At 46.8% G+C, this 25,577-nt stretch overlaps 2 protein-coding genes across 2 annotated transcripts; one reads left to right on the top strand and one right to left on the bottom strand.

Moving 5' to 3' along the window:
- Positions 1-701: 701 nt before the first annotated feature.
- LOC138801738 (uncharacterized) lies at positions 702-14,647 on the top strand. Its single transcript, XM_069984832.1, has 2 exons — positions 702-985; positions 14,392-14,647. The coding sequence occupies exons 1-2, from the start codon at positions 876-878 to the stop codon at positions 14,645-14,647; spliced, it is 366 nt and encodes a 121-aa protein (XP_069840933.1). The 5' UTR covers positions 702-875.
- Positions 14,648-19,977: 5,330 nt separating this feature from the next.
- Positions 19,978-20,400, bottom strand: LOC138801737 (110 kDa antigen-like). Its single transcript, XM_069984831.1, has one exon. The coding sequence runs from the start codon at positions 20,398-20,400 to the stop codon at positions 19,978-19,980; it is 423 nt and encodes a 140-aa protein (XP_069840932.1).
- Positions 20,401-25,577: the final 5,177 nt, after the last annotated feature.

Here is a 25,577-nt window from a genome sequence, read left to right as displayed (position 1 = left end):
CCAAGTTCAGCAGCCACCGCTAATCAAATACCTAATGTTCGGGTTCGGATCACCTCGAACCCAAACCCGGTTCGCTCATCTCTAATAAATAAAGTACCAAAACCAAGCACATACCTCACCAAAACCAAGCACAGTATTTACAGCACCAGAACCAAGCTCAGTAGATACAGCACCAGGACCAAGCACAGTATTTACAGCACCAGAACAAAGCTCAGTAGATACAGCACCAGGACCGAGCACAGTACATACAGAACCAAGATCTTCAGCTGTCCAGGTATGATGGGAGCTGTAGCTCTGCAACAGCTGGATGACTAAAGGCTCCCCATGCCTGATGTACTTCATTATGTTCAGCAGTGTTACCCAACCTGCAGCTGCCAGGATATGATGGCAGTTGTAGTTTTACAACATCTGGCAGGAGCGCCATAGGTAGGGAACACTGATGTACTGCTGCACACACTTTGCTGCCTACAGCAACCAATCACAGTGCAGCTTCCATTTTACCAGAGCATTTAAATATATGAAAGCTGAGTTCTGATTGGTTGTGTGGTGACATGTGGTTGCTACGGGTAACGCAGAGTTGTGATAGCTAAGGCCTAATGATTGGTCTGATCCTTGGTGCTGGGTCTGGCGCCTCACGTCTCACGGTCGGGCATTGTGTGGCCCCCGGGGGCCCCATCCTTTCTCCGCTCTCAGGAGAGATATCAGGTTGGCGCTTTGATATTTTGCAGATTCTTTGATGTGAGCAGAATGCAGACGTCTCCAGATGAGGGTAATTATCCTTGATATCGCCGTCTCAGCCGTGACAAGCTTGAATAAAAGACAAGTATTTTCGGAGGAACGTCTATGTGTTCTGAGCGATCGCAGCCAGAGAGCAAATGAACAGGTGTCTCATAGCCAGGAACGTTCCCGGCCGTCCCAAGGCGCCCGGCAATCATTTAGCCGCCGAATGGCAAAAATGGAACAATTTCAAGATAATATTCGCCAGGTGAGTGACGGCAAGACGGGAATGTTAATGGATTGTGAGCGTTCAACGGCCGCAGCCAGTCTGACATCTCATACACAGCTCTGCTGCATCACACTACAGCATGTCTGAACACGCACATACACTATACAGGGACATACACATATATGGTACACATACAGGGACATACACATATATAGTATACATACAGGGACATACACATATATAGTATACATACAGGGACATACACATATATAGTATACATACAGGGACATACACATATATGGTATACATACAGGGACATACACATATATGGTATACATACAGGGACATACACATATATGGTATACATACAGGGACATACACATATATAGTACACATACAGGGACATACACATACAGGGACATACACATATATGGTATACATACAGGGACATACACATATATAGTATACATACAGGGACATACACATATATAGTATACATACAGGGACATACACATATATAGTACACATACAGGGACATACACATATATGGTATACATACAGGGACATACACATATATAGTATACATACAGGGACATACACATATATGGTATACATACAGGGACATACACATATATGGTATACATACAGGGACATACACATATATGGTATACATACAGGGACATACACATATATAGTATACATACAGGGACATACACATATATGGTATACATACAGGGACATACACATATATATGGTACACATACAGGGACATACACATATATGGTACACATACAGGGACATACACATATATGGTACACATACAGGGACATACACATATATAGTATACATACAGGGATATACACATATATGGTATACATACAGGGACATACACATATATAGTATACATACAGGGACATACACATATATGGTACACATACAGGGACATACACATATATAGTATACATACAGGGACATACACATATATGGTACACATACAGGGACATACACATATATAGTACACATACAGGGGCATACACATATATGGCACATATACAGGGACATACACATATATAGTATACATACAGGGACATACACATATATGGTATACATACAGGGACATACACATATATGGTACACATACAGGGACATACACATATATATGGTACACATACAGGGACATACACATATATATGGTACACATACAGGGACATACACATATATGGTACACATACAGGGACATACACATATATAGTATACATACAGGGACATACACATATATGGTACACATACAGGGACATACACATATATGGTACACATACAGGGACATACACATATATAGTATACATACAGGGACATACACATATATGGTATACATACAGGGACATACACATATATGGTATACATACAGGGACATACACATATATGGTATACATACAGGGACATACACATATATGGTATACATACAGGGATATACACATATATGGTACACATACAGGGACATACACATATATGGTATACATACAGGGACATACACATATATGGTACACATACAGGGACATACACATATATGGTATACATACAGGGACATACACGTATATGGTACACATACAGGGACATACACGTATATGGTATACATACAGGGACATACACGTATATGGTATACATACAGGGACATACACATATATGGTATACATACAGGGACATACACATATATGGTATACATACAGGGACATACACATATATGGTATACATACAGGGACATACACATATGTAGTATACATACAGGGACATACACATATATATGGTACACATACAGGGACATACACATATATAGTATACATACAGGGACATACACATATATGGTATACATACAGGAACATACACATATATGGTATACATACAGGGACATACACATATATGGTATACATACACTACACATACATACACACACATACCATCTTATATGTACAGTATGACTGTCACCAGCACCATCTTATATGTACAGTATGACTGTCACCAGCACCATCTCTATATGTACGGTATGACTGTCACCAGCACCATCTCTATATGTACAGTGTGACTGTCACCAGCACCCATATGTACAGTATGACTGTCACCAGCACCATCTTATATGTACGGTATGACTGTCACCAGCTTCATCTTATATGTACAGTATGACTGTCACCAGCACCATCTTATATGTACGGTATGACTGTCACCAGCACCATCTTATATGTACGGTATGACTGTCACCAGCACCATCTTATATGTACAGTATGACTGTCACCAGCACCATCTTATATGTACGGTATGACTGTCACCAGCACCATCTTATATGTACAGTATGACTGTCACCAGCACCATCTCTATATGTACAGTGTGACTGTCACCAGCACCATCTTATATGTACAGTATGACTGTCACCAGCACCATCTCTATATGTACAGTATGACTGTCACCAGCACCATCTTATATATACGGTATGACTGTCACCAGCACCATCTTATATGTACAGTATGACTGTCACCAGCACCATCTTATATGTACGGTATGACTGTCACCAGCACCATCTTATATGTACAGTATGACTGTCACCAGCACCATCTTATATGTACGGTATGACTGTCACCAGCACCATCTCTATATGTACGGTATGACTGTCACCAGCACCATCTCTATATGTACAGTATGACTGTCACCAGCACCATCTCTATATGTACAGTGTGACTGTCACCAGCACCATCTTATATGTACAGTATGACTGTCACCAGCACCATCTTATATGTACGGTATGACTGTCACCAGCACCATCTTATATGTACAGTATGACTGTCACCAGCACCATCTTATATGTACGGTATGACTGTCACCAGCACCATCTTATATGTACGGTATGACTGTCACCAGCACCATCTTATATGTACGGTATGACTGTCACCAGCACCATCTTATATGTACAGTATGACTGTCACCAGCACCATCTTATATGTACAGTATGACTGTCACCAGCACCATCTTATATGTACAGTATGACTGTCACCAGCACCATCTTATATGTACGGTATGACTGTCACCAGCACCATCTCTATATGTACGGTATGACTGTCACCAGCACCATCTCTATATGTACAGTATGACTGTCACCAGCACCATCTCTATATGTACAGTGTGACTGTCACCAGCACCATCTTATATGTACAGTATGACTGTCACCAGCACCATCTTATATGTACGGTATGACTGTCACCAGCACCATCTTATATGTACAGTATGACTGTCACCAGCACCATCTTATATGTACGGTATGACTGTCACCAGCACCATCTTATATGTACGGTATGACTGTCACCAGCACCATCTTATATGTACGGTATGACTGTCACCAGCACCATCTTATATGTACAGTATGACTGTCACCAGCACCATCTTATATGTACAGTATGACTGTCACCAGCACCATCTTATATGTACAGTATGACTGTCACCAGCACCATCTTATATGTACGGTATGACTGTCACCAGCACCATCTCTATATGTACGGTATGACTGTCACCAGCACCATCTCTATATGTACAGTGTGACTGTCACCAGCACCCATATGTACAGTATGACTGTCACCAGCACCATGTTATATGTACAGTATGACTGTCACCAGCACCATCTTATATGTACAGTATGACTGTCACCAGCACCATCTTATATGTACAGTATGACTGTCACCAGCACCATCTTATATGTACAGTATGACTGTCACCAGCACCATGTTATATGTACAGTATGACTGTCACCAGCACCATCTTATATGTACAGTATGACTGTCACCAGCACCATCTTATATGTACAGTATGACTGTCACCAGCACCATCTTATATGTACGGTATGACTGTCACCAGCACCATCTCTATATGTACGGTATGACTGTCACCAGCACCATCTTATATGTACAGTATGACTGTCACCAGCACCATCTCTATATGTACAGCATGACTGTCACCAGCACCATCTTATATATACGGTATGACTCTCGGAGTCTGATGGAGACATTGTGTAAGACCATTGTGGCCGTTGTTATACGACGATCACCATGAGCTGCAGTGTTCTACATTGTTCTATGAGGCTCATTGATAAGAGATTATAGATATTGTGCAGCTGAAATCGCTCTAACAATAGCATCATGATTGGAGATTATTACCAGGAATATGTTTTAGTTCTTTTGAAGGGCACTTCCAGAATTCAGCTTCTAGATTATTCTCCACATTATTCTCTACACTAAAGCTGGGAGACAGAGAAGCTGCTGAAGACTGTAGTGTTATATCTTGCCAGTGCTGGAATCACAGCTTACACTGCTCATTACTGCTCTATAATGTCCTCTGTGCTGCTGCAGCTTCATAGGAATAGGATCCCCTCTTCTGTGTGTGCACAATATCCAAGAGACATCACAATAGCTGCTCTACACGAAGAGAGAGGTGGAGCCTGCAGAGGGAATAACTGGTGGAAAAACACCATATACAAATTATGTGAAAGATAGCGCTGTAGTTGTGTCTGAGGGAAGAAGAGACACCTGGACAGGGCACATGGGTATGTGATGCTGTCCTTATAGCGGTATGTGATGCTGTCCTTATAGTGGTGTGTGATACTGTCCTTATAGCGGTGTGTGATACTGTCCTTATAGCGGTATATGATACTGTCCTTATAGCAGTATGTGATACTGTCCTTATAGCGGTATGTGATGCTGTCCTTATAGTGGTATGTGATGCTGTCCTTATAGCGGTATGTGATACTGTCCTTATAGCAGTATGTGATACTGTCCTTATAGCAGTATGTGATGCTGTCCTTATAGCGGTATGTGATACTGTCCTTATAGCAGTATGTGATACTGTCCTTATAGCGGTATGTGATACTGTCCTTATAGTGGTGTGTGATACTGTCCTTATAGCAGTATGTGATACTGTCCTTATAGCGGTATGTGATGCTGTCCTTATAGCGGTATGTGATACTGTCCTTATAGCGGTATGTGATACTGTCCTTATAGTGGTGTGTGATACTGTCCTTATAGCGGTGTGTGATACTGTCCTTATAGCGGTGTGTGATACTGTCCTTATAGTGGTGTGTGATACTGTCCTTATAGCGGTGTGTGATACTGTCCTTATAGCGGTATGTGATACTGTCCTTATAGCGGTATGTGATGCTGTCCTTATAGCGGTATGTGATACTGTCCTTATAGCGGTATGTGATACTGTCCTTATAGCGGTATGTGATACTGTCCTTATAGCGGTGTGTGATAATGTCCTTATAGCGGTGTGTGATACTGTCCTTATAGCAGTATGTGATACTGTCCTTATAGCGGTATGTGATGCTGTCCTTATAGCAGTATGTGATACTGTCCTTATAGCGGTATGTGATGCTGTCCTTATAGCAGTATGTGATACTGTCCTTATAGCAGTATGTGATAATGTCCTTATAGCGGTATGTGATACTGTCCTTATAGTGGTGTGTGATACTGTCCTTATAGCGGTATATGATACTGTCCTTATAGCAGTATGTGATACTGTCCTTATAGCGGTATGTGATGCTGTCCTTATAGCGGTATGTGATACTGTCCTTATAGCGGTATATGATACTGTCCTTATAGTGGTGTGTGATGCTGTCCTTATAGCGGTATGTGATGCTGTCCTTATAGCGGTATATGATACTGTCCTTATAGTGGTGCAGCCCGTGTCCTTCTGCCGTCCTCGGCCCCCGCTCACACCTCCGTATTACCGGGCAGTGGAGGGTTGCGGCAGGTCTCTGATGGCTCGTTGTTAGTGACGTCCGGTGACCGCGTCCCGTCCGCCATTCTTACAGCTAATGACCAGATAAATCTCTTCCTGGCTAATAATCCGAGGAGTCAGGCGTTCTGCACCTGGATTATGGCCCTTAGAGGGTTTTATGATCCCCACTTATCTGCGCAGTAAAGCGTCCCGATAAGATAAGGAAATTCTAAGATCGCCCATAAAACAAGGAACGGCCATGTTTTCTGTGAGAATTAAGGGTAATTGTGAGCGATTATGGGGGGCAGAACATAAGGCCATGAGGCTGCGCGGTGCTGGTGTGGTGCCGCCCGCAGAGAGTCACTGCCAACAAACAGCTCACTCAGTCAGGCACTACACGCTTTGTGGTTACTGTCACTAGTGCTCACAGTCTCTAGTACAGGCGCACAGATCACCAGTCTCTCCAACAAAGAAGTTGCAGCAGACCGGGTTAGGTTGTATCCAAGATGGCTGACAGCTCCCAAAGCTTTTGTGCTTTTAAGGGGTCAAAGGGAGGCTATCCCCATCTACAGCATGCGCCCCCCCTGCAGTGCTTAAAGGGTATCTGTCCCCCCCGACCGCTTACCAAGCCGGTTGCACCACACATAGATATCAAAGTATTTAGAACAGATCCTTGTTGCCTGTTTTTTTAAAATTTTCATAAGAAACACCATTAATTGGGCTGTAAATGGTGTCAAAAAAGGCGGAGCCTGTTTTTTTCTGGGCCCTCGCACTGCTACACCTCACCGTGCTGTATGCAGAGTGTACCTGGCTGGGGCAGGTATACTGTGGTGCTAGGACCCAGGGAATAACAGGCTCCTCCTCCTTGACACCATTCACAGCCCAAGGTCTCTCAGTCTCTGAAGGCCATTGACCTGACTGTGGGTAAGCAGTGCTGATCCTAACCTTAGTGCCTTTGCGGTATGTAGCCACTGGGCCTCTTACCGTCTTGTCCTCTCGATGTGGCCTGCCCTCTATCTACCCCTCCGCGGGCCTCTTCTAACTCAGGCAGTCTGAATGGGCTTTACTCCTCCACAGACTCCCAGTGTCCTCCCTCTGTGGCCTCTTCTTTCTATCACAGCCAGAAGATGTGCTCCTCGGGGGAGGAGCCAAGACTTTGTCCAATCAGACAGCAGATCTCACTGTGAACGCACCAGAGGCGCCAAAACACAGGATTATATATGGCCTCATGTCACCTATAAATGCAGTGACTCAGTGTCCACCCCCACTGTCAGGGGCAGCAGTGACAGCTGCCTGTGACTGACAGCTCCACTGTCTGTGGGATGACAACACAGAGATGGCAATGACACCCACTGTACATCCAAGGAGCACGTGTGAGAACAAGGCAATAGCAGCACAATACAGCATGAAATCCTTACAGCTATCACAAAGACACAATAGCACACCAGTAATGGACATAATACAGCAGTAATACCCCCCACAAAGGTTGGGGGGGCAGATTTATGGAAAAATAATGCATTAAATCACCACATGAAGGAAAATTACCGATTGGTGCAAATAAAATGGAGGAAACGCGTAATTAATATGGCGGTATTATTTATTAACTCTATATCAGTGTTCATTCTGCATATGGCGGCATTATTTATTATTATTTTTATTAATGGCGGTATCATTTCTGCGCTGTACGGCATCAGACGTGATGGACTCCTCTTATAAGTGATCTTTCCTCCATTTATCCTCACATAAAAGTTAATTATAACATTTAGGAGCTATAAGTTCCTCATCCATCATCCGCCCCCCCCCCCCCCTTCTTCGCTTCGCTCTCGTTTTACAGATTTTGAAGTGTTTCTATCTCTCTCCGCTCCTTTTTCAAGCAGAAATGATGAAGTCTGACGCGTACTGTTTGGTGGTTTTATTTATCCGCTCATTATTCGTGCATTGTAGGACGGTATTATTTATAATTATTGTGGTTGCATTATTTATGTGCTTTATTGCAGTAGTATTTATGAACACTATGGCCGTTAGGTGGCGGTATTAGTCCTGCGTTGTAGGGGGGTATCATTTATGATGTCCGTGGTTGAATTATGTACAGCAGTGGTATATGGCAGTCAGCATGTGTATTGTATGGCGGTATTATTTATGCACAAATGATAACCTCATGGTCATAAATTGCTGTTAAGGTGACGGTGCTTATAACAGAGCAGGTGCAGCGAGCCTAAAATACAGACAAAAACAAAAGATAATTCTTGCACTATATGGCGGTGACACTATCATGGCGGCAGCTGAGGTCAGGACGCTCATAGAGTCCAAGGACGCAGCACATGGCGTTACATAAAGAGGTAGAATATGCGGAATAATTCAGCTGTGATGAGAATGTGCTCGGCTGACAATAATGTCACGTCACGCAGGATATATGGACGTGTCATATATAGAACCGCAGGGTCGGGGGAGGGGTGCACACTGTTATATACTATATAATTGTATGGTGTGTTATTATTACCGGCTCCGGCTCTACCTGTTGTGCGGGTGCAGCTCTGTGGATCCGAATATAGAGAAGAGAAGACGCCTTCTGTCCCGGACCCTCCGCCCATCTCCCAGGACACCCGCATGAGAGAAGCTGTATATGTTACACTATATATCCTGTGTTATTATATGGGGTCACGGTATACACTACATATATACAGCATGGGTCCCTGTAGATGTGATCGCTCCCTATGCGGATACAGAACCAGGAAAGACAGATAGACAAAGGTTCCCAACCTGCGGCTCTCCGGCTCATGGCAGATGGGAGTGGTAGTTTTACAATAGCTGGAAAGCCACAGGTTGGGGAATAGGATGAAACAATGGGATGCACTTACGCTTGTCAGGGAATGATGGGAGTGGTAGTAGACTGGGTTGCGTGTTGAGAGATACAAAAAATCCGAGTAGCAGAGAGGAGGATGTCGTGAGAGTCCCAACCCATGTAGTACTGTGCTCTGCCGGGATGTTGGAGGATGAGGTAGAAGAATACTAAAGAAGAAGAAGAGAATACTTGTGCCCGTGTTTTGACCTTTGAGTCTTCGCACCACCTTATGCCCACCAGTGTTAGGTGACCTGTCCTCCTAGGGTGACACAAGCCCCAGACTCTGTTACCTGGGATGAGCAGAAAGCTGAGGGTTCCCTGCTGACAACCACGCTGCGAGATAGAGTTCCTAGTCTCTTAGCAACTTTGCTCTATCAGGATCAGTTCCTAGCTTTCTTTGGCTTTAGTGGATACTGTCCTGCACTGTGACTCTCCTAGTCCACGGCGTGGGTTGAGATGATCTCTGATTTGTCCTCTTCTGTGAGGGGTTTAACACTGCATAGCGTTGTGTAGCGTTAGCTGAAGAGAAACTGTTAGGTGCGTCTTGTCTTTCTTCCTCACCATACAGGAACCTAAGACTACTTCTGAGGCTGGGGACCTGGTAGAGGGCATGGGCCCAAAGGAACCACTGTAGGGAGCGTTCTAGCTTGCGTCCTTCCCCTACAATGTCCAACACAAGACTTATGCACTTCCTCTACCCATGTGACTTCCAATCTCCAGCGTATCTAAAGTGCGCTGTGAGTGGGTGAAGGGTGCATAAAGAAGATCCATAGGTTCACAGATCCATGTGACACATAAACAAACAATAACCCTTTCCATACTTCAGCCGTGCAGCATCTAAGTACATACATCTACAATAGCAACATCTAGTGGCGAAACTTTTATCATCACCACTTACTTACAATAAGTACAGGCTTTTGCGAGGGTTGTAACCAATAGCAACACCTGTGGTGGGACACCACAATGGGAGAGGAGATGTAATGATAACAGCCTGTACACTGCCAATGGGAACAGGGCGGTTTGGGGCAACGTTCCAGGATCTGCTCTGGGCCTGATGAAACGTTGCTGATCCTCCAGAATGATCAGTTGTACTGATCCCATACACTGCAGTGTTGAGGCTCCCGGTGATGAAGGACGGGTGACTGATCTCGTCTCCTCTGGGGATTCAGCCGATCAGGGACACAGATCTCAGCTTCTCGCCCGGATCAGATCTCACAGTCTCCGGCTCCATCACTCGGCTCATTCATCTTTTCCAGAACTAATCAGAGGAAATGTGCGTCGGGCGGTGGAGGAGGAAGACATATATATCGCCTCCCCCGCCTCCAGGAATCGCTGCTTAACATCCTAATGACTTCTGAAAGGTCGCACATAAATGTTTAACGGACAATTAAATATTTACAGGCTCATAAGAATTTCATTGTTATTTTCCCAATAATAGAACTGCGCAAAAAACGTCCGATTCTTCCATAAAAGGCAAAATTATCGGATATAAAGTATCAAGGAAAAGTCAGGAGCGACTCTGCGTATATATCACCCATCTGCCGCACAAAGATCACACGTACATCATATATATCATACATATATATCACATCTATCATATACATCACATATATCATACATATACATCACCTACATCATATACATCACCTACATTATATACATCACATATATCATACATATACATCACCTACATCATATACATCACATATATCATACATATATATCACATCTATCATATACATCACATATATCATACATATACATCACATATATCATACATATACATCACCTACATCATATACATCACCTACATTATATACATCACATATATCATACATATACATCACCTACATCATATACATCACATATATCATACATATATATCACATCTATCATATACATCACATATATCATACATATACATCACCTACATCATATACATCACATATATCATACATATATATCACATCTATCATATACATCACATATATCATACATATACATCACCTACATCATATACATCACATATGTCAGATATGTATCACCTATATCATACATATACATCACCTTCATCATATACATCACATATATCATACATATACATCACCTACATCATATACATTACATCTATCATATACATCACATATATCATACATATACATCACCTTCATCATATACATCACATATATCATACATATACATCACATATATCATACATATACATCACCTACATCATATACATCACATATGTCAGATATGTATCACCTATATCATACATATACATCACCTTCATCATATACATCACATATATCATACATATACATCACCTATATCATACATATACATCACCTGCATCATATATATCACATAAAGATCACGTATATCATACATAAATATCACATATCTGCCATACAAAGATCACATATATATCACCTATATAACACATATACCACATACATCATATACGTCACATATATATCACCTACATCACATATACATCATATACATCACACATATACTACCTACATTATATACATCACACATAAAGCACCTATATCATATACATCACACGTTTGGTACTGTCATGTGGGTACTGTGTGGTACTGTTATGTGGGTACTGTGTGGTACTGTTATGTGGGCAGTGTGTGGTACTGTTATGTGGGTACTGTGTGGTACTGTTATGTGGGCAGTGTGTGGTACTGTTATGTGGGCAGTGTGTGGTACTGTTATGTGGGTACTGTGTGGTACTGTTATGTGGGCAGTGTGTGGTACTGGTATGTGGGCACTATGTGGTACTGTTATGTGGGCAGTGTGTTGTACTATTATGTGGGCACTCTGTGGTACTGTTATGTGGGCACTGTGTGGTACTGGTATGTGGGCAGTGTGTGGTACTGTTATGTGTGCAGTGTGTGGTACTGTTATGTGTGCAGTGTGTGGTACTGTTATGTGTGCAGTGTGTGGTACTGTTATGTGGGCACTGTCTGGTACTGTGTGGTACTGTTATGTGTGCAGTGTGTGGTACTGTTATGTGTGCAGTGTGTGGTACTGTTATGTGGGCACTGTCTGGTACTGTGTGGTACTGTTATGTGTGCAGTGTGTGGTACTGTTATGTGGGCACTATGTGAAACTGTTATGTGGGCAGTGTGTTGTACTATTCTGTGGGCACTCTGTGGTACTGTAATGTGGGCACTGTGTGGTACTGTTATGTGGGTACTGTGTGGTACTGTTATGTGGGTACTGTGTGGTACTGTTATGTGGGCACTGTGTGGTACTATTATGTGGGCACTGTGTGGTACTGTTATGTGGGCACTATGTGGTACTGTTATGTGGGCAGTGTGTGGTACTGTTATGTGGGCAGTATGTGGTACTGTTATGTGGGCACTGTGTAGTACTGTTATGTGGGCAGTGTGTGGTACTGTTATGTGGGCACTGGGTGGTAATGTTATGTGGGCATTGTACGGTATTGTTATGTGGGCATTGTACAGTATTGTTATGTGGGCAGTGTGTGGTACTGTTATGTGGGCATTGTACAGTATTGTTATGTGGGCAGTGTTTGGTACTGTTATGTGGGCACTGTGTGGTAGTTATGTGGGCAGTGTGTGGTACTGTTATGTGTGCAGTGTGTGGTAGTTATTTGGGCAGTGTGTAGTACTGTTATGTGGGCAGTGTGTGGTACTGTTATGTGGGCATTGTGTGGTACTGTTATGTGGGCACTGTGTTGTACTGTTATGTGGGCAGTGTGTAGTACTGTTATGTGGGCAGTGTGTGGTACTGTTATGTGGGCACTGTGTGGTACTGTTATGTGGGCACTGTGTGGTACTGTTATGTGGGCAGTGTGTGGTACTGTTATGTGGGCAGTGTGTAGTACTGTTATGTGGGCAGTGTGTGGTACTGTTATGTGAGCACTGTGTGGTACTGTTATGTGGGCACTGTGTTGTACTGTTATGTGGGCAGTGTGTAGTACTGTTATGTGGGCAGTGTGTGGTACTGTTATGTGGGCACTGTGTGGTACTGTTATGTGGGCAGTGTGTGGTACTGTTATGTGGGCAGTGTGTAGTACTGTTATGTGGGCACTGTGTGGTACTGTTATGTGGGCAGTGTGTGGTACTGTTATGTGGGCAGTGTGTAGTACTGTTATGTGGGCAGTGTGTGGTACTGTTATGTGGGCATTGTACAGTGCTGTTATGTGGGTAGTGTGTAGTACTGTTATGTGGGCAGTGTGTAGTACTGTTATGTGGGCAGTGTGTGGTACTGTTGTGTGGGCAGTGTGTGGTACTGTAATGTGGGCACTGTGTGGTACTGTTGTGTGGCCACTGTGTGGTACTGTTATGTGGGCAGTGTGTGGTACTGTTATGTGGGCACTGTGTGGTACTGTTGTGTGGGCAGTGTGTGGTACTGTTATGTGGGCAGTGTGTGGTACTGTTATGTGGGCAGTGTGTGGTACTGTTATGTGGGCAGTGTGTGGTACTGTTATGTGGGCACTGGGTGGTACTGTTATGTGTGCAGTGTGTGGTACTGTTATGTGGGCAGTGTGTGGTACTGTTATGTGGGCATTGTACGGTATTGTTATGTGGGCAGTGTGTGGTACTGTTATGTGGGCACTGTGTGGTACTGTTATGTGGGCAGTGTGTGGTACTGTTATGTGGGCACTGTGTAGTACTGTTGTGTGGCCACTGTGTGGTACTGTTATGTGTGCAGTGTGTGGTACTGTTATGTGTGCAGTGTGTGGTACTGTTATGTGGGCACTGTGTGGTACTGTTATGTGGGCACTGTGTAGTACTGTTGTGTGGCCACTGTGTGGTACTGTTGTGTGGCTGAGTTGCTTAATGTTAGTTTGTTTAGTTCCCTGCAGGTTTATTGCATCTCTCTCCATCATGGCGGCAGCGATACCTCATGGTTACTGCGTCTCTCCTGTCTCAGTGGTCGGAAGGCGCCTCACAGCGGAACGCGCATTTCTGGAGAAGGAGAAGAAGGAGAAGGAGAAGAAGGAGAAGGAGAAGAAGGAGAAGAAGAAGGAGAAGAAGGAGAAGGAGAAGAAGGAGAAGAAGGAGAAGAAGGAGAAGAAGGAGAAGAAGGAGAAGAGAGACGATAATAAACGAATGCAATAAACGGAGTCCAGAGAATTGAAGAGAATGTCACCGTGAATCGCAGCGCCTATCAGTAACAGGAATGCAGTAACCCACCCAAGAGGAGACGGCGCAATGCTCTGCAGTGCTTGGCAATATTCTTTAATGTTCTCCAGTGTTCTGTAATGTTGTGCAGTGTTCAGCAATGTTCTCCAATGTTCTGCAATGTTCTCCAGTGTTCTCCAATGTTCTCCAGTGTTCTGCAATGTTCTCCGGTGTTCTGTAATGTTCTCCGGTGTTCTGCAATGTTCTCCGGTGTTCTGCAATGTTCTCCGGTGTTCTGCAATGTTCTCCAGTGTTCTGCAATGTTCTCCGGTGTTCTGCAATGTTCTCTGATGTTCTGCAATGTTCTCCGATGTTCTGCAATGTTCTCCGGTGTTCTGCAATGTTCTGCAGTGTTCGGCAATGTTCTCCAATGTTCTCCAGTGTTCTGCAATGTTCTCCGGTGTTCTGCAATGTTCTCCGGTGTTCTGCAATGTTCTCCGGTGTTCTGCAATGTTCTGCAGTGTTCGGCAATGTTCTGCAATGTTCTCCAGTGTTCTGCAATGTTCTCCAATGTTCTCCAGTGTTCTGCAATGTTCTCCAGTGTTCTGCAATGTTCTCCAATGTTCTCCAGTGTTCTGCAATGTTCTCCAGTGTTCTCCAATGTTCTCCAGTGTTCTGTAATGTTCTCCAGTGTTCTGCAATGTTCTGCAATGTTCTGCGGTGTTCGGCAATGTTCTCCAATGTTCTCCAGTGATCTGCAATGTTCTCCGGTGTTCTGCAATGTTCTCCAGTGTTCTCCAATGTTCTCCAGTGTTCTGCAATGTTCTCCAGTGTTCTGCAATGTTCTCCAGTGTTCTGCAATGTTCTCCGATGTTCTGCAATGTTCTCCAGTGTTCTGCAATGTTCTCCAGTGTTCTGCAATGTTTTCCAGTGTTCTGCAATGTTCTACGGTGTTCTGCAATGTTCTCCGGTGTTCTGCAATGTTCTCCGGTGTTCTGCAATGTTCTGCAGTGTTCTGCAGTGTTCTGTAATGTTCTCCGGTGTTCTGCAATGTTCTCCGGTGTTCTGCAATGTTTTGCAATCTTCTCCGGTGTTCTGCAATGTTCTCCGGTGTTCTGCAATGTTTTGCAATCTTCTCCGGTGTTCTGCAATGTTCTCCGATGCTCCCCAGTGTTCTGCAATGTTTTCCGGTGTTCTGCAATGTTCTCTGATGTTCTGCAATGTTCTCCGGTGTTCTGCAATGTTCTCCGGTGTTCTGCAATGTTCTCCGGTGTTCTGCAATGTTCTCCGATGCTCCCCAGTGTTCTGCAATGTTTTCCGGTGTTCTGCAATGTTCTCTGATGTTCTGGAATGTTCTCCGGTGTTCTGCAATGTTTTCCGGTGTTCTGCAATGTTCTCTGATGTTCTGCAATGTTCTCCAGTGTTCTGCAATGTTCTCTGATGTTCTGCAATGTTCTGCAATGTTCTCCGGTGTTCTGCAATGTTCTCCGGTGTTCTGCAATGTTCTCCCGTGTTCTGCAATGTTCTCCGGTGTTCTGCAATGTTCTCCAGTGTTCTGCGATGTTCTCCAGTGTTCTGCAATGTTCTCTAATGTTCTGCAATGTTCTCTAATGTTCTGCAATGTTCTCCGGTGTTCTGCAATGTTCTCCGGTGTTCTGCAATGTTCTCCAGTGTTCTGCAATGTTCTCCAGTGTTCGGAAATGTTCTGCAATGTTCTCCGGTGTTCTGCAATGTTCTCCAGTGTTCTGCAATGTTCTATGATGTTCTGCAATGTTCTCCAGTGTTCTGCAATGTTCTCCGGTGTTCTGCAATGTTCTCCGGTGTTCTGCAATGTTCTCCCGTGTTCTGCAATGTTCTCCGGTGTTCTGCAATGTTCTCCCGTGTTCTGCAATGTTCTCCAGTGTTCTGCAATGTTCTCCGGTGTTCTGCAGTGTAAATGTTGTGTTTTCCAGCGTTGTCCTCGCCGCCTCCTCTATACGGTTGTACCCGGCGTATATCTTGCAGCACATCTATAATCAGATAATCCCAGCAGTTATATATTGACTGTCCTGACCCCGGGAGAAAGTGCACAGTATTGTAAACCTTCCATGGGCAATGGCCGCCATCTATCCTCTGACCTATGAACTTTGAGCCCGGGACGAGTTTATTGCCCTCAGGTTATTATTGTTATTGTTTCTTTGTTATTGTGCGTCCAGGTAACCGGAGCGTTATAGCCTGTGTGTATGTGTGTGTGCGCGAGCGTTTCAGTATGTTTATGTTTGTGCGAGCGTCTCAGTGTGTGTGTGCGAGCATCTTAGTGTGTGTGCGAGCATCTCAGTGTGTATGTGTGTGTGCGAGCATCTTAGTGTGTGTGTGTGCGAGCATCTTAGTGTGTGTGTGTGCGAGCATCTTAGTGTGTGTGCGAGCATCTCAGTGTGTATGTGTGTGTGCGAGCATCTTAGTGTGTGTGTGTGCGAGCATCTTAGTGTGTGTGTGTGCGAGCATCTTAGTGTGTGTGCGAGCATCTCAGTGTGTATGTGTGTGTGCGAGCATCTTAGTGTGTGTGTGTGCGAGCATCTTAGTGTGTGTGCGAGCATCTCAGTGTGTATGTGTGTGTGCGAGCATCTTAGTGTGTGTGCGAGCATCTTAGTGTGTGTGCGAGCATCTCAGTGTGTATGTGTGTGTGCGAGCATCTTAGTGTGTGTGTGTGCGAGCATCTTAGTGTGTGTGTGCGCGAGCGTCTCAGTGTGTGTGTGCGCAAGCATCTCAGTGTGTGTGTGTGTGCGAGCGTCTCAGTGTGTGTGTGCGCGAGCATCTCAGTGTGTGTGTGTGTGCGAGCGTCTCAGTGTGTGTGTGCGCGAGCGTCTCATTGTGTGTGTCCACGAGCATCTCAGTGTGTGTGTGTGTGTGCGAGCGTCTCAGTGTGTGTGTCCGCGAGCATCTCAGTGTGTGTGTGTGTGCGAGCATCTCAGTGTGTGTGTGTGTGCAAGCATCTTAGTGTGTGTGCGAGCATCTCAGTGTGTATGTGTGTGTGCGAGCATCTCAGTGGGTATGTGCGAGCGTCTCAGTGTGTGTGTGCGAGGGTCTCAGTGTGCGTGCATCTCAGTGTGCGTGCGAGTGTCTCAGTGTGTGTGCGAGCGTCTCAGTGTGTGTGTATGTAAGCGTCTCAGTAAGTGTGTGTGAGCGTGTTAGTGTGTGTGTGAGCATCTCAGTGTGTGTGTGTGTCTCATTGTGTGCATGCGAGCGTCTCAGTGTACATGCGAGCGTCTCAGTGTGTGTGCGAGTGTCTCAGTGTGTGTGTGCGCGAGTGTCTCAGTGTGTTAGTGTGTGCGAGCATCTCAGTGTGTATGTGTGTGCATGAGCTTCTCAGTGTGTGTGTCCATGAGCGTCTCAGTGTGTGTGTGCGAGTGTCTCTGTGTGTGTGCGAGTGTCTCTGTGTGTGTGTGCGAGTGTCTCTGTGTGTGTCTGCGAGTGTCTCTGTGTGTGTGCGCGAGCGTCTCAGTGTGTGTGTGCGAGCTTCTCAGTGTGTGTGTGCGAGAGTCTCAGTGTGTGTGCGAGCGTCTCCGTGTGTATGTATGTGCGCAAGCTTCTCAGTGTGTGTGTGTGTGTGTGAGCTTCTCAGTGTGTGTGCGAGCTTCTCAGTGTGCGTGTGTGTGCGAGCGTCTCAGTGTGTGTGTGTGTGTGTGCGAGCGTCTCAGTGTGTGTGTGTGGGTGTCTCAGTGTGTGTGCGAGCTTCTCAGTGTGTGCAAGTGTCTCAGTGTGTGTGTGCGGGCGTCTTAGTGTGTGTGCGATCGTGTCAGTGTGTGTGGGCGGGTGTGTGTGTGCGAGCGTCTCAGTGTGTTAGTGTGTGCGAGCGTCTCAGTGTGCGTGCGAGCACCTCAGTGTGTGTCGAGCGTCTCAGTGTGTGTGCGAGCGTCTCAGTGTGCATGCGAGCGTCTCAGTGTGTGTGTGTGTGTGCGTCTCAGTGTGTGTGTGTGCGAGCGTCTCAGTGTGTGTGTGTGTGCGTCTCAGTGTGTGTGTGTGTGCGAGCGTCTCAGTGTGTGTATGTGTGTGTGTGTGTATGTGTGTGTGTGTGAGCGCCTCAGTGTGTGTGTGTGTGTGAGCGCCTCAGTGTGTGTGTGTGTGTGTGAGCGCCTCAGTGTGTGTGTGTGTGCGCGCGCAAGCGTCTCAGTGTGCATGCGAGCGTCTCAGTGTGTGTGTGTGTGCGTCTCAGTGTGTGTGTGCGAGCGTCTCAGTGTGTGTATGTGTGTGTGTGTGTATGTGTGTGTGTGTGAGCGCCTCAGTGTGTGTGTGTGGTGAGCGTCTCAGAGTGTGTGTGTGTGTGTGAGTGCCTCAGTGTGTGTGTGCGCGCGAGCGTCTCAGTGTGTGGTGAGCGTCTCAGTGTGTGTATGTGTGTGTGTGTGTATGTGTGTGTGTGTGAGCGCCTCAGTGTGTGTGTGTGTGTGAGCGCCTCAGTGTGTGTGTGTGTGTGCGCGCGCAAGCGTCTCAGTGTGTGGTGAGCGTCTCAGAGTGTGTGTGTGTGTGTGAGTGCCTCAGTGTGTGTGTGTGTGTGTGTGTGTGTGAGCACCTCAGTGTGTGTGTGCGCGCGAGCGTCTCAGTGTGTGTATGTGTGTGTGTGTGCGAGCATCTTAGTGTGTGTGTGTGTGCGAGCATCTTAGTGTGTGTGCGAGCATCTCAGTGTGTATGTGTGTGTGCGAGCATCTTAGTGTGTGTGTGTGTGTGTGAGCGTCTCAGTGTGTGGTGAGCGTCTCCGCGTGTATGTGTGTGTGTGTCTCAGTGTGTGTGTGTGCAAGTGTCTCAGTGTGTGTGTGTACAATCATCTCAGTGTGTGTGCGAGCGTCTCAGTGTGTGTGTGAGCGTCTCAGTGTGTGTGTGAGCGTCTCAGTGTGTGTGAATACGACCTCAGAGTCTTCTCTATCTCCAGCATCTCCTCTGTCTCCAGCGCCTCCTCTGTCTCCAGCATCTTCTGTCTCCAGCGCCTCCTCTGTCTCCAGCATCTTCTGTCTCCAGCGCCTCCTCTGTCTCTAGCCCCTCTTCTGTCTCCAGCATCTTCTCTGTCTCCAGCATCTCCTCTGTCTCCAGCATCTTCTCTGTCTCCAGCGCCTCCTCTGTCTCCAGCATCTTCTCTGTCTCCAGCGCCTCCTCTGTCTCCAGCATTTCCTCTGTCTCCACCGCCTCCTCTGTCTTCAGCATCTTCTCTGTCTCCAGCATCTCCGCTGTCTCCAACATCTCCTTTGTCTCCAGCTCCTCCTCTGTCTCCAGCGCCTCCTCTGTCTCCAGCATCTCCTTTGTCTCCAGCGCCTCCTCCATCTCCAGCGCCTCCTCCGTCTCCAGCGCCTCCTCCGTCTTCAGTGCCTCCTCTGTCTCCAGCATCTTCTCTTTCTCCAGCGTCTCCTCTGTCTATACAGCGCCCGCTCTGTCTCCAGCATCTCCTCTGTCTCCAGCACTGTCTCCAGCACCTCCTCTGTCTCCAGCACCTCCTCTGTCTTCAGCATCTCCGCTGTCTCCAACATCTCCTTTGTCTCCAGCGCCTCCTCCGTCTCCAGCGCCTCCTCCGTCTCCAGCGCCCCCTCCGTCTTCAGCGCCCGCTCTGTCTCCAGCATCTCCTCTGTCTCCAGCACTGTCTCCAGCACCTCCTCTGTCTCCAGCATCTCCTCTGTCTCCAGCACTGTCTCCAGCACCTCCTCTGTCTCCAGCACCTCCTCTGTCTCCAGCACCTCCTCTGTCTCCAGCGCCTGCTCTGTCTCCAGCGTCTCCTCCGTCTCCAGCATCTTCTCTTTCTCCAGCGTCTCCTCTGTCTCTCCAGCGCCCGCTCTGTCTCCAGCATCTCCTCTGTCTCCAGCACCTCCTCTGTCTCCAGCACTGTCTCCAGCACTGTCTCCAGCATCTCCTCTGTCTCCAGCACCTCCTCTGTCTCCAGCACTGTCTCCAGCACTGTCTCCAGCACCTCCTCTGTCTCCAGCGCCTGCTCTGTCTCCAGCGTCTCCTCTGTCTCCAGCATCTCCTCTGATCTGACCTTACTGTTGGGGTTATGGATACAGGGTTGGGATACAGTCACATTTACAGATTCCTCGCAAATTGTATGCAGCAGATCCATATGTGTGAACAGACCCCAGTGTAGCTGTAATGGGACACCACCCACAGAAAGGGGAAGAATGACCCAAGGTGTGCGGTTGTGTGTTTATAGGTGCCGGTGCGGATAGGAAATGACAGAGTCCCAGTAGTATAAAAATATAACAGTTTTAGTGTCAGGCTTCTCAGGATAACAATACACGATTCACAGAATAGAAAAATCTCTACACGCTCTGGAGTGCTTGACCCTTGTGCTTGGAGAAGGTGCTTTAGGAGAAGTAAGAGAGGTAGTTGTAGCTGTGCTTGTAGAGTAAAGAGGAGTAGAGGAGAGGATTTGGCCAGAGGAGCCCCAACCCAATGTAGCTATGTACTCTGTCGGAGCCTGAAGATCTTTGTAGTAAAGACTTAAGGGCCTATTAAACAGGTCGTTTAGAGGAGCAAACGAGCGCTGAGAGCTATTCAGCGCGGCTGCAGCGAGCGGGTGAGTGCGGGAGGGGCGGCGGGGAGCTGCTGGGGGGGCTGCCCGCGTGATCGCTGATCGTCCGGGCAGCCCATAGGATATAGCAGCATCTGCTCCTGATGCTCCTATTCAACGGAGCGCCGGCAGCAGATCGCTGCTATATCAGTCGCTTGTTTTTCAACATGTTGAAAAACAAGCAACTGCAACGATCAGCCGATGATCGCTGCACTCTATTCCACAGGACGATCATCGTCCGTAGCGGCCGATATCGGCCGAATATGGACGATAATCGTTACGTGGAATAGGGCCTTTACTTGTACTTGTGTATAGACTTAGTCTGACCACCTTCTGCCCCATAGTATTGTCAAATCCGTCCCAGTAGGGTAGTACAAGCCCCAGCCATAGTTATATGGGTGTAGTTAGGTGTCCGAAATGTTCCAGTTACCTGCACTGCGCAATAGGATACGTAGAGCTTCTTTGCGGTAGCTTTGTCCAATCGAGGCTAGTTCCTCTGTAATCAGGATACTGCCCTGCTCGTTGTAGACCTTTTCCTGACATGGGACAGGTTGTTTCTTGGTGACTTCTCCCTTTGGTGAGTTAAGTACTGCATAATAGATAAAGTAGTAGTAGTGAAAGAACTGTTGGTCTCTTGCTGCATCTTTACACTTCAGTGACTAGACTCAACATCGCTGTGTTGTCTCTGACAGGGGTCCTGGCATCAGCCAGGCCCGGGCCTAACTACAGCAGGAACAGTGGTTTTTGTGTCCTTCCTCTCTGAGAATCTGACTAGAACTAACTTGTACTTGAACCTCCACCAGTAAAACTGCTCCTACAGGGGCTTGTCGTGTGCCTCTCTGTGAGTGGTGGAGATGAATGTGTGGCGGAAAAAGGAGGAAGATAATAGGTCAGAAGAAAAGAACATCTTCTATAGCATAAAACACATGGTATACATAAAATATTAATCCATTACTACCTTCAGCTGTGCAACACATATACATATAAAATACTGACACCTAGTGGTGAAACCTTAGAATACCTCATTACCACTTTAACCTGAGAGAAAAAGACTTTTTTTACAGGTGCACAGAAAAGACAAAAACACTAGTGGTGGGACACCACACCTACATACTGTCCTGTCATATGTTATAAGATGTAGAGACCCACAGAGGAGACCTCTGACATGCAGGTTCTTAAAGGGGTACTCTGGCGAAAATCTTTTTCTTTCAAATCAACTAGATTTTTTTTAGATTTACTTCTATTTAAAAATCTCCAGTCTTCCAGTGCTTATCAGCTGCTGTATGTCCTGAAGGAAGTAGTGTATTCTCTCCAGTATGACACAGTGCTCTCTGCTGCCACCTCTGTCCAAGTCAGGAACTGCCCAGAGCAGGAGAGATTTTCTATGGGGATTTGCTGCTCCTCTGGACAGTCCCTGACATGGACAGAGGTGGCAGCAGAGAGCACTGTGTAAGGCTGGAGAGAATGCACCACTTTCTGCAGGACATACAGCAGATGATGAGTGCTGGAAGACTGGAAATTTTTACATAGACGTAAATTAAAAATCTGTATAACTTTCTGAAACCAGTTGATGTGAAAGAAAAAGGTTTTGGCCGGAGGACCCCTTTAATGGTTGGAATGATGCAGGACACAAGTCAATGCGACACCAGTGAATCAGGAACGCGGATGAGTGAAACAACCTCAGGTCTGAGCCAATTGTTTTATTACCATTGAGATAATGATTATCCATAGTTATTGGCCAGATAAGTGTAATCTGCCCCGATACATTGTAACAAACCCTCAGGATGGAAGAGACGCCGCTGTATAAGCTAAAATTAACCCCTTAATGTCCATGCCGATCCCTGTGTCCTCATCCTCCCTGTTGCTTCATCCTCTCCTCCAGCATCCCCCCCCCCCATCACTCATTCTACTACAATGACTACAATAGACCCTTCTTATTACTCCATTGTTACAGCCTGAGTGTCACCTAGGAGGAGTACAGTAACCTGATAGCTGAGGGGCCCCACTGCATGTGCAGACATCTTCCCATAATCCTCTGCTCTCCCTGCTGTAGTTGGGTGATTGGGACAGAGGGGTCTGGAAGGGTCAGAAGAGTCTGGAAGACAACAAGGGGTCGGGAGAGTGATTTGGAGGGGAGCAGCGAAGTCTGGGGGGGGGGGGGGGAGAAGAGGGACAGAGACGTCTGGCGAAAACAGGGTTTCATGGGAACACAGGAGTCTGGAGGAGGAGACAAGAGTCTGAAGGAAAACAGAGGAGTCTGGTGAGGACAGAAGAGTCTGGAGATGACAGTGGTGTCCTGGGAGGTGCAAAAAAGTCTGGAAGTGAATAGAGGAGTCTGGAAGAGGACAGAGGAGTGTGGAGGAGAATAAAGGAGTGTGGAGGAGGATAGAGGAGTCTAGTGGAGGAGAATAAAGGAGTGTGGAGGAAGATAGAGGAGTCTAGTGGAGGAGAATAAAGGAGTGTGGAGGAAGATAGAGGAGTCTAGTGGAGGACACAGGAGTGTGGAAGAGGATAGAGGAGTCTAGTGGAGGACACAGGAGTGTGGAAGAGGATAAAGGAGTCTAGTGGAGGACAGAGGAGAATAAAGGAGTGTGGAGGAGGATAGAGGAGTCTAGTGGAGGACACAGGAGTGTGGAAGAGGATAGAGGAGTGTGGAGGAGGATAGAGGAGTGTGGAGGAGGATAGAGGAGTCTGGAGGAGGACAGAGGAGAATAAAGGAGTGTGGAGGAGGATAGAGGAGTCTAGAGGAGGATAGAGGAGTCTAAAGGAGGACACAGGAGTGTGGTGGAGAATAGAGTAGTCTGGAGGAGGACAGATGAGTGTGGAGGAGGACAGAGGAGTCTGGAGGAGGATAGAGGAGTTTGGAGGAGGATAGAGGAGTCTGGAGGAGGATAGAGGAGTCTGGAGGAGGATAGAGGATTTTGGAGGAGGATAGAGGAGTCTGGAGGAGGACAGAGGAGCCTGGAGGACAGAGGAGCCTGGAGGACAGAGGAGCCTGGAGGACAGAGGAGCCTGGAGGAGGACAGAAGCATCAGGCTGTGGCTTCCTCCCCTCTCAGAATATACTCCTGTGTATAGGAGGTGGATGGGGCTGGCCCGTCCTCTATATAACATGTCCATCCAACGTCCCTCAATCTCCGACAAAACAACGTTGAATCATTTTGCATAAATCATGAGAGAAGCGATGTTCTGCCATACATCTGCCGTGCGGCTGTGTCCTCCATCCATCACCCCTCGTCTATTCCGCCATCCTCCTGCAGGATAATGTATGGACACATAGAGAAGTATGAGCTCATGGCTACCTGCAGACCCTCAGGCCTGCTCGCTCCCCCACCCTGTGCTCGCTCCCCCACCCTGTGCTCGCTCCCCCACCCTGTGCTCGCTCCCCCACCCTCTGCTCGCTCCCCCACCCTCTCCGTGTTCTTCCCTCGTCCTAATCATCCGCGCTGTCACCAGGAATATGTCATGTCTGATAATAACCTCAGACTCATCTCTATGCAGCTCAGTCCGGGGTCACTCATCAAACCACCGAAACCCTCCTCCTGCACTGCCTTATTATACAGACTCCATGTGCCGCCTGATAACGGAAGTTATTGTGCTCAACCTCACCGAGATGTCCCGGGCGCCAGGATGGAAGACAAGAGGGTCCTCACTGGTATCAATGGGAAGAATGATACAGCTCCTCCAAGATGGAGATACAACCTGGAGTGCGGAAGAAGATGATGGTTGTTCCCAGTCAGCTGTGTGTAATATACAGAGCAGACATTCCCCCCCAACACCACACATTCTCTATTCCCAGACATTGCCCCCAGCCTCCTCCGTTGATCGTGTTGGACGTTCTCCATCCCCGACATTGGCCCCGGCCTCCTCCATTGGTCGTGTTGGATGTTCTCTATTCCCCAGACATTGCCCCGGCCTCCTCCATTGGTTGTGTTCTCTATTCCCCAGACATTGCCCCCAGCCTCCTCCATTGGTTGTGTTGGATGTTCTCTATTCCCCAGACATTGCCCCCAGCCTCCTCCATTGGTTGTGTTGGACGTTCTCTATTCCCCAGACATTGCCCAAGCCTCCTCCATTGGTTGTGTTGGACGTTCTCTATTCCACAGACATTGCCCCCGGCCTCCTTCATTGGTTGTGTTGGACGTTCTCTATTCCCCAGACATTGCCCCCGGCCTCCTCCATTGGTTGTGTTCTCTATTCCCCAGACATTGCCCCCAGCCTCCTCCATTGGTTGTGTTCTCTATTCCCCAGACATTGCCCCCAGCCTCCTCCATTGGTTGTGTTTGACGTTCTCTATTCCCCAGACATTGCCCCCGGCCTCCTCCATTGGTTGTGTTTGACGTTCTCTATTCCCCAGACATTGCCCCCAGCCTCCTCCATTGGTTGTGTTCTCTATTCCCCA

Source organism: Dendropsophus ebraccatus, chromosome 9, assembly GCF_027789765.1.
Source record: "Dendropsophus ebraccatus isolate aDenEbr1 chromosome 9, aDenEbr1.pat, whole genome shotgun sequence".
NCBI lineage: Eukaryota > Metazoa > Chordata > Amphibia > Anura > Hylidae > Dendropsophus > Dendropsophus ebraccatus.
This window is presented reverse-complemented; position numbering and strand designations above follow the sequence as displayed.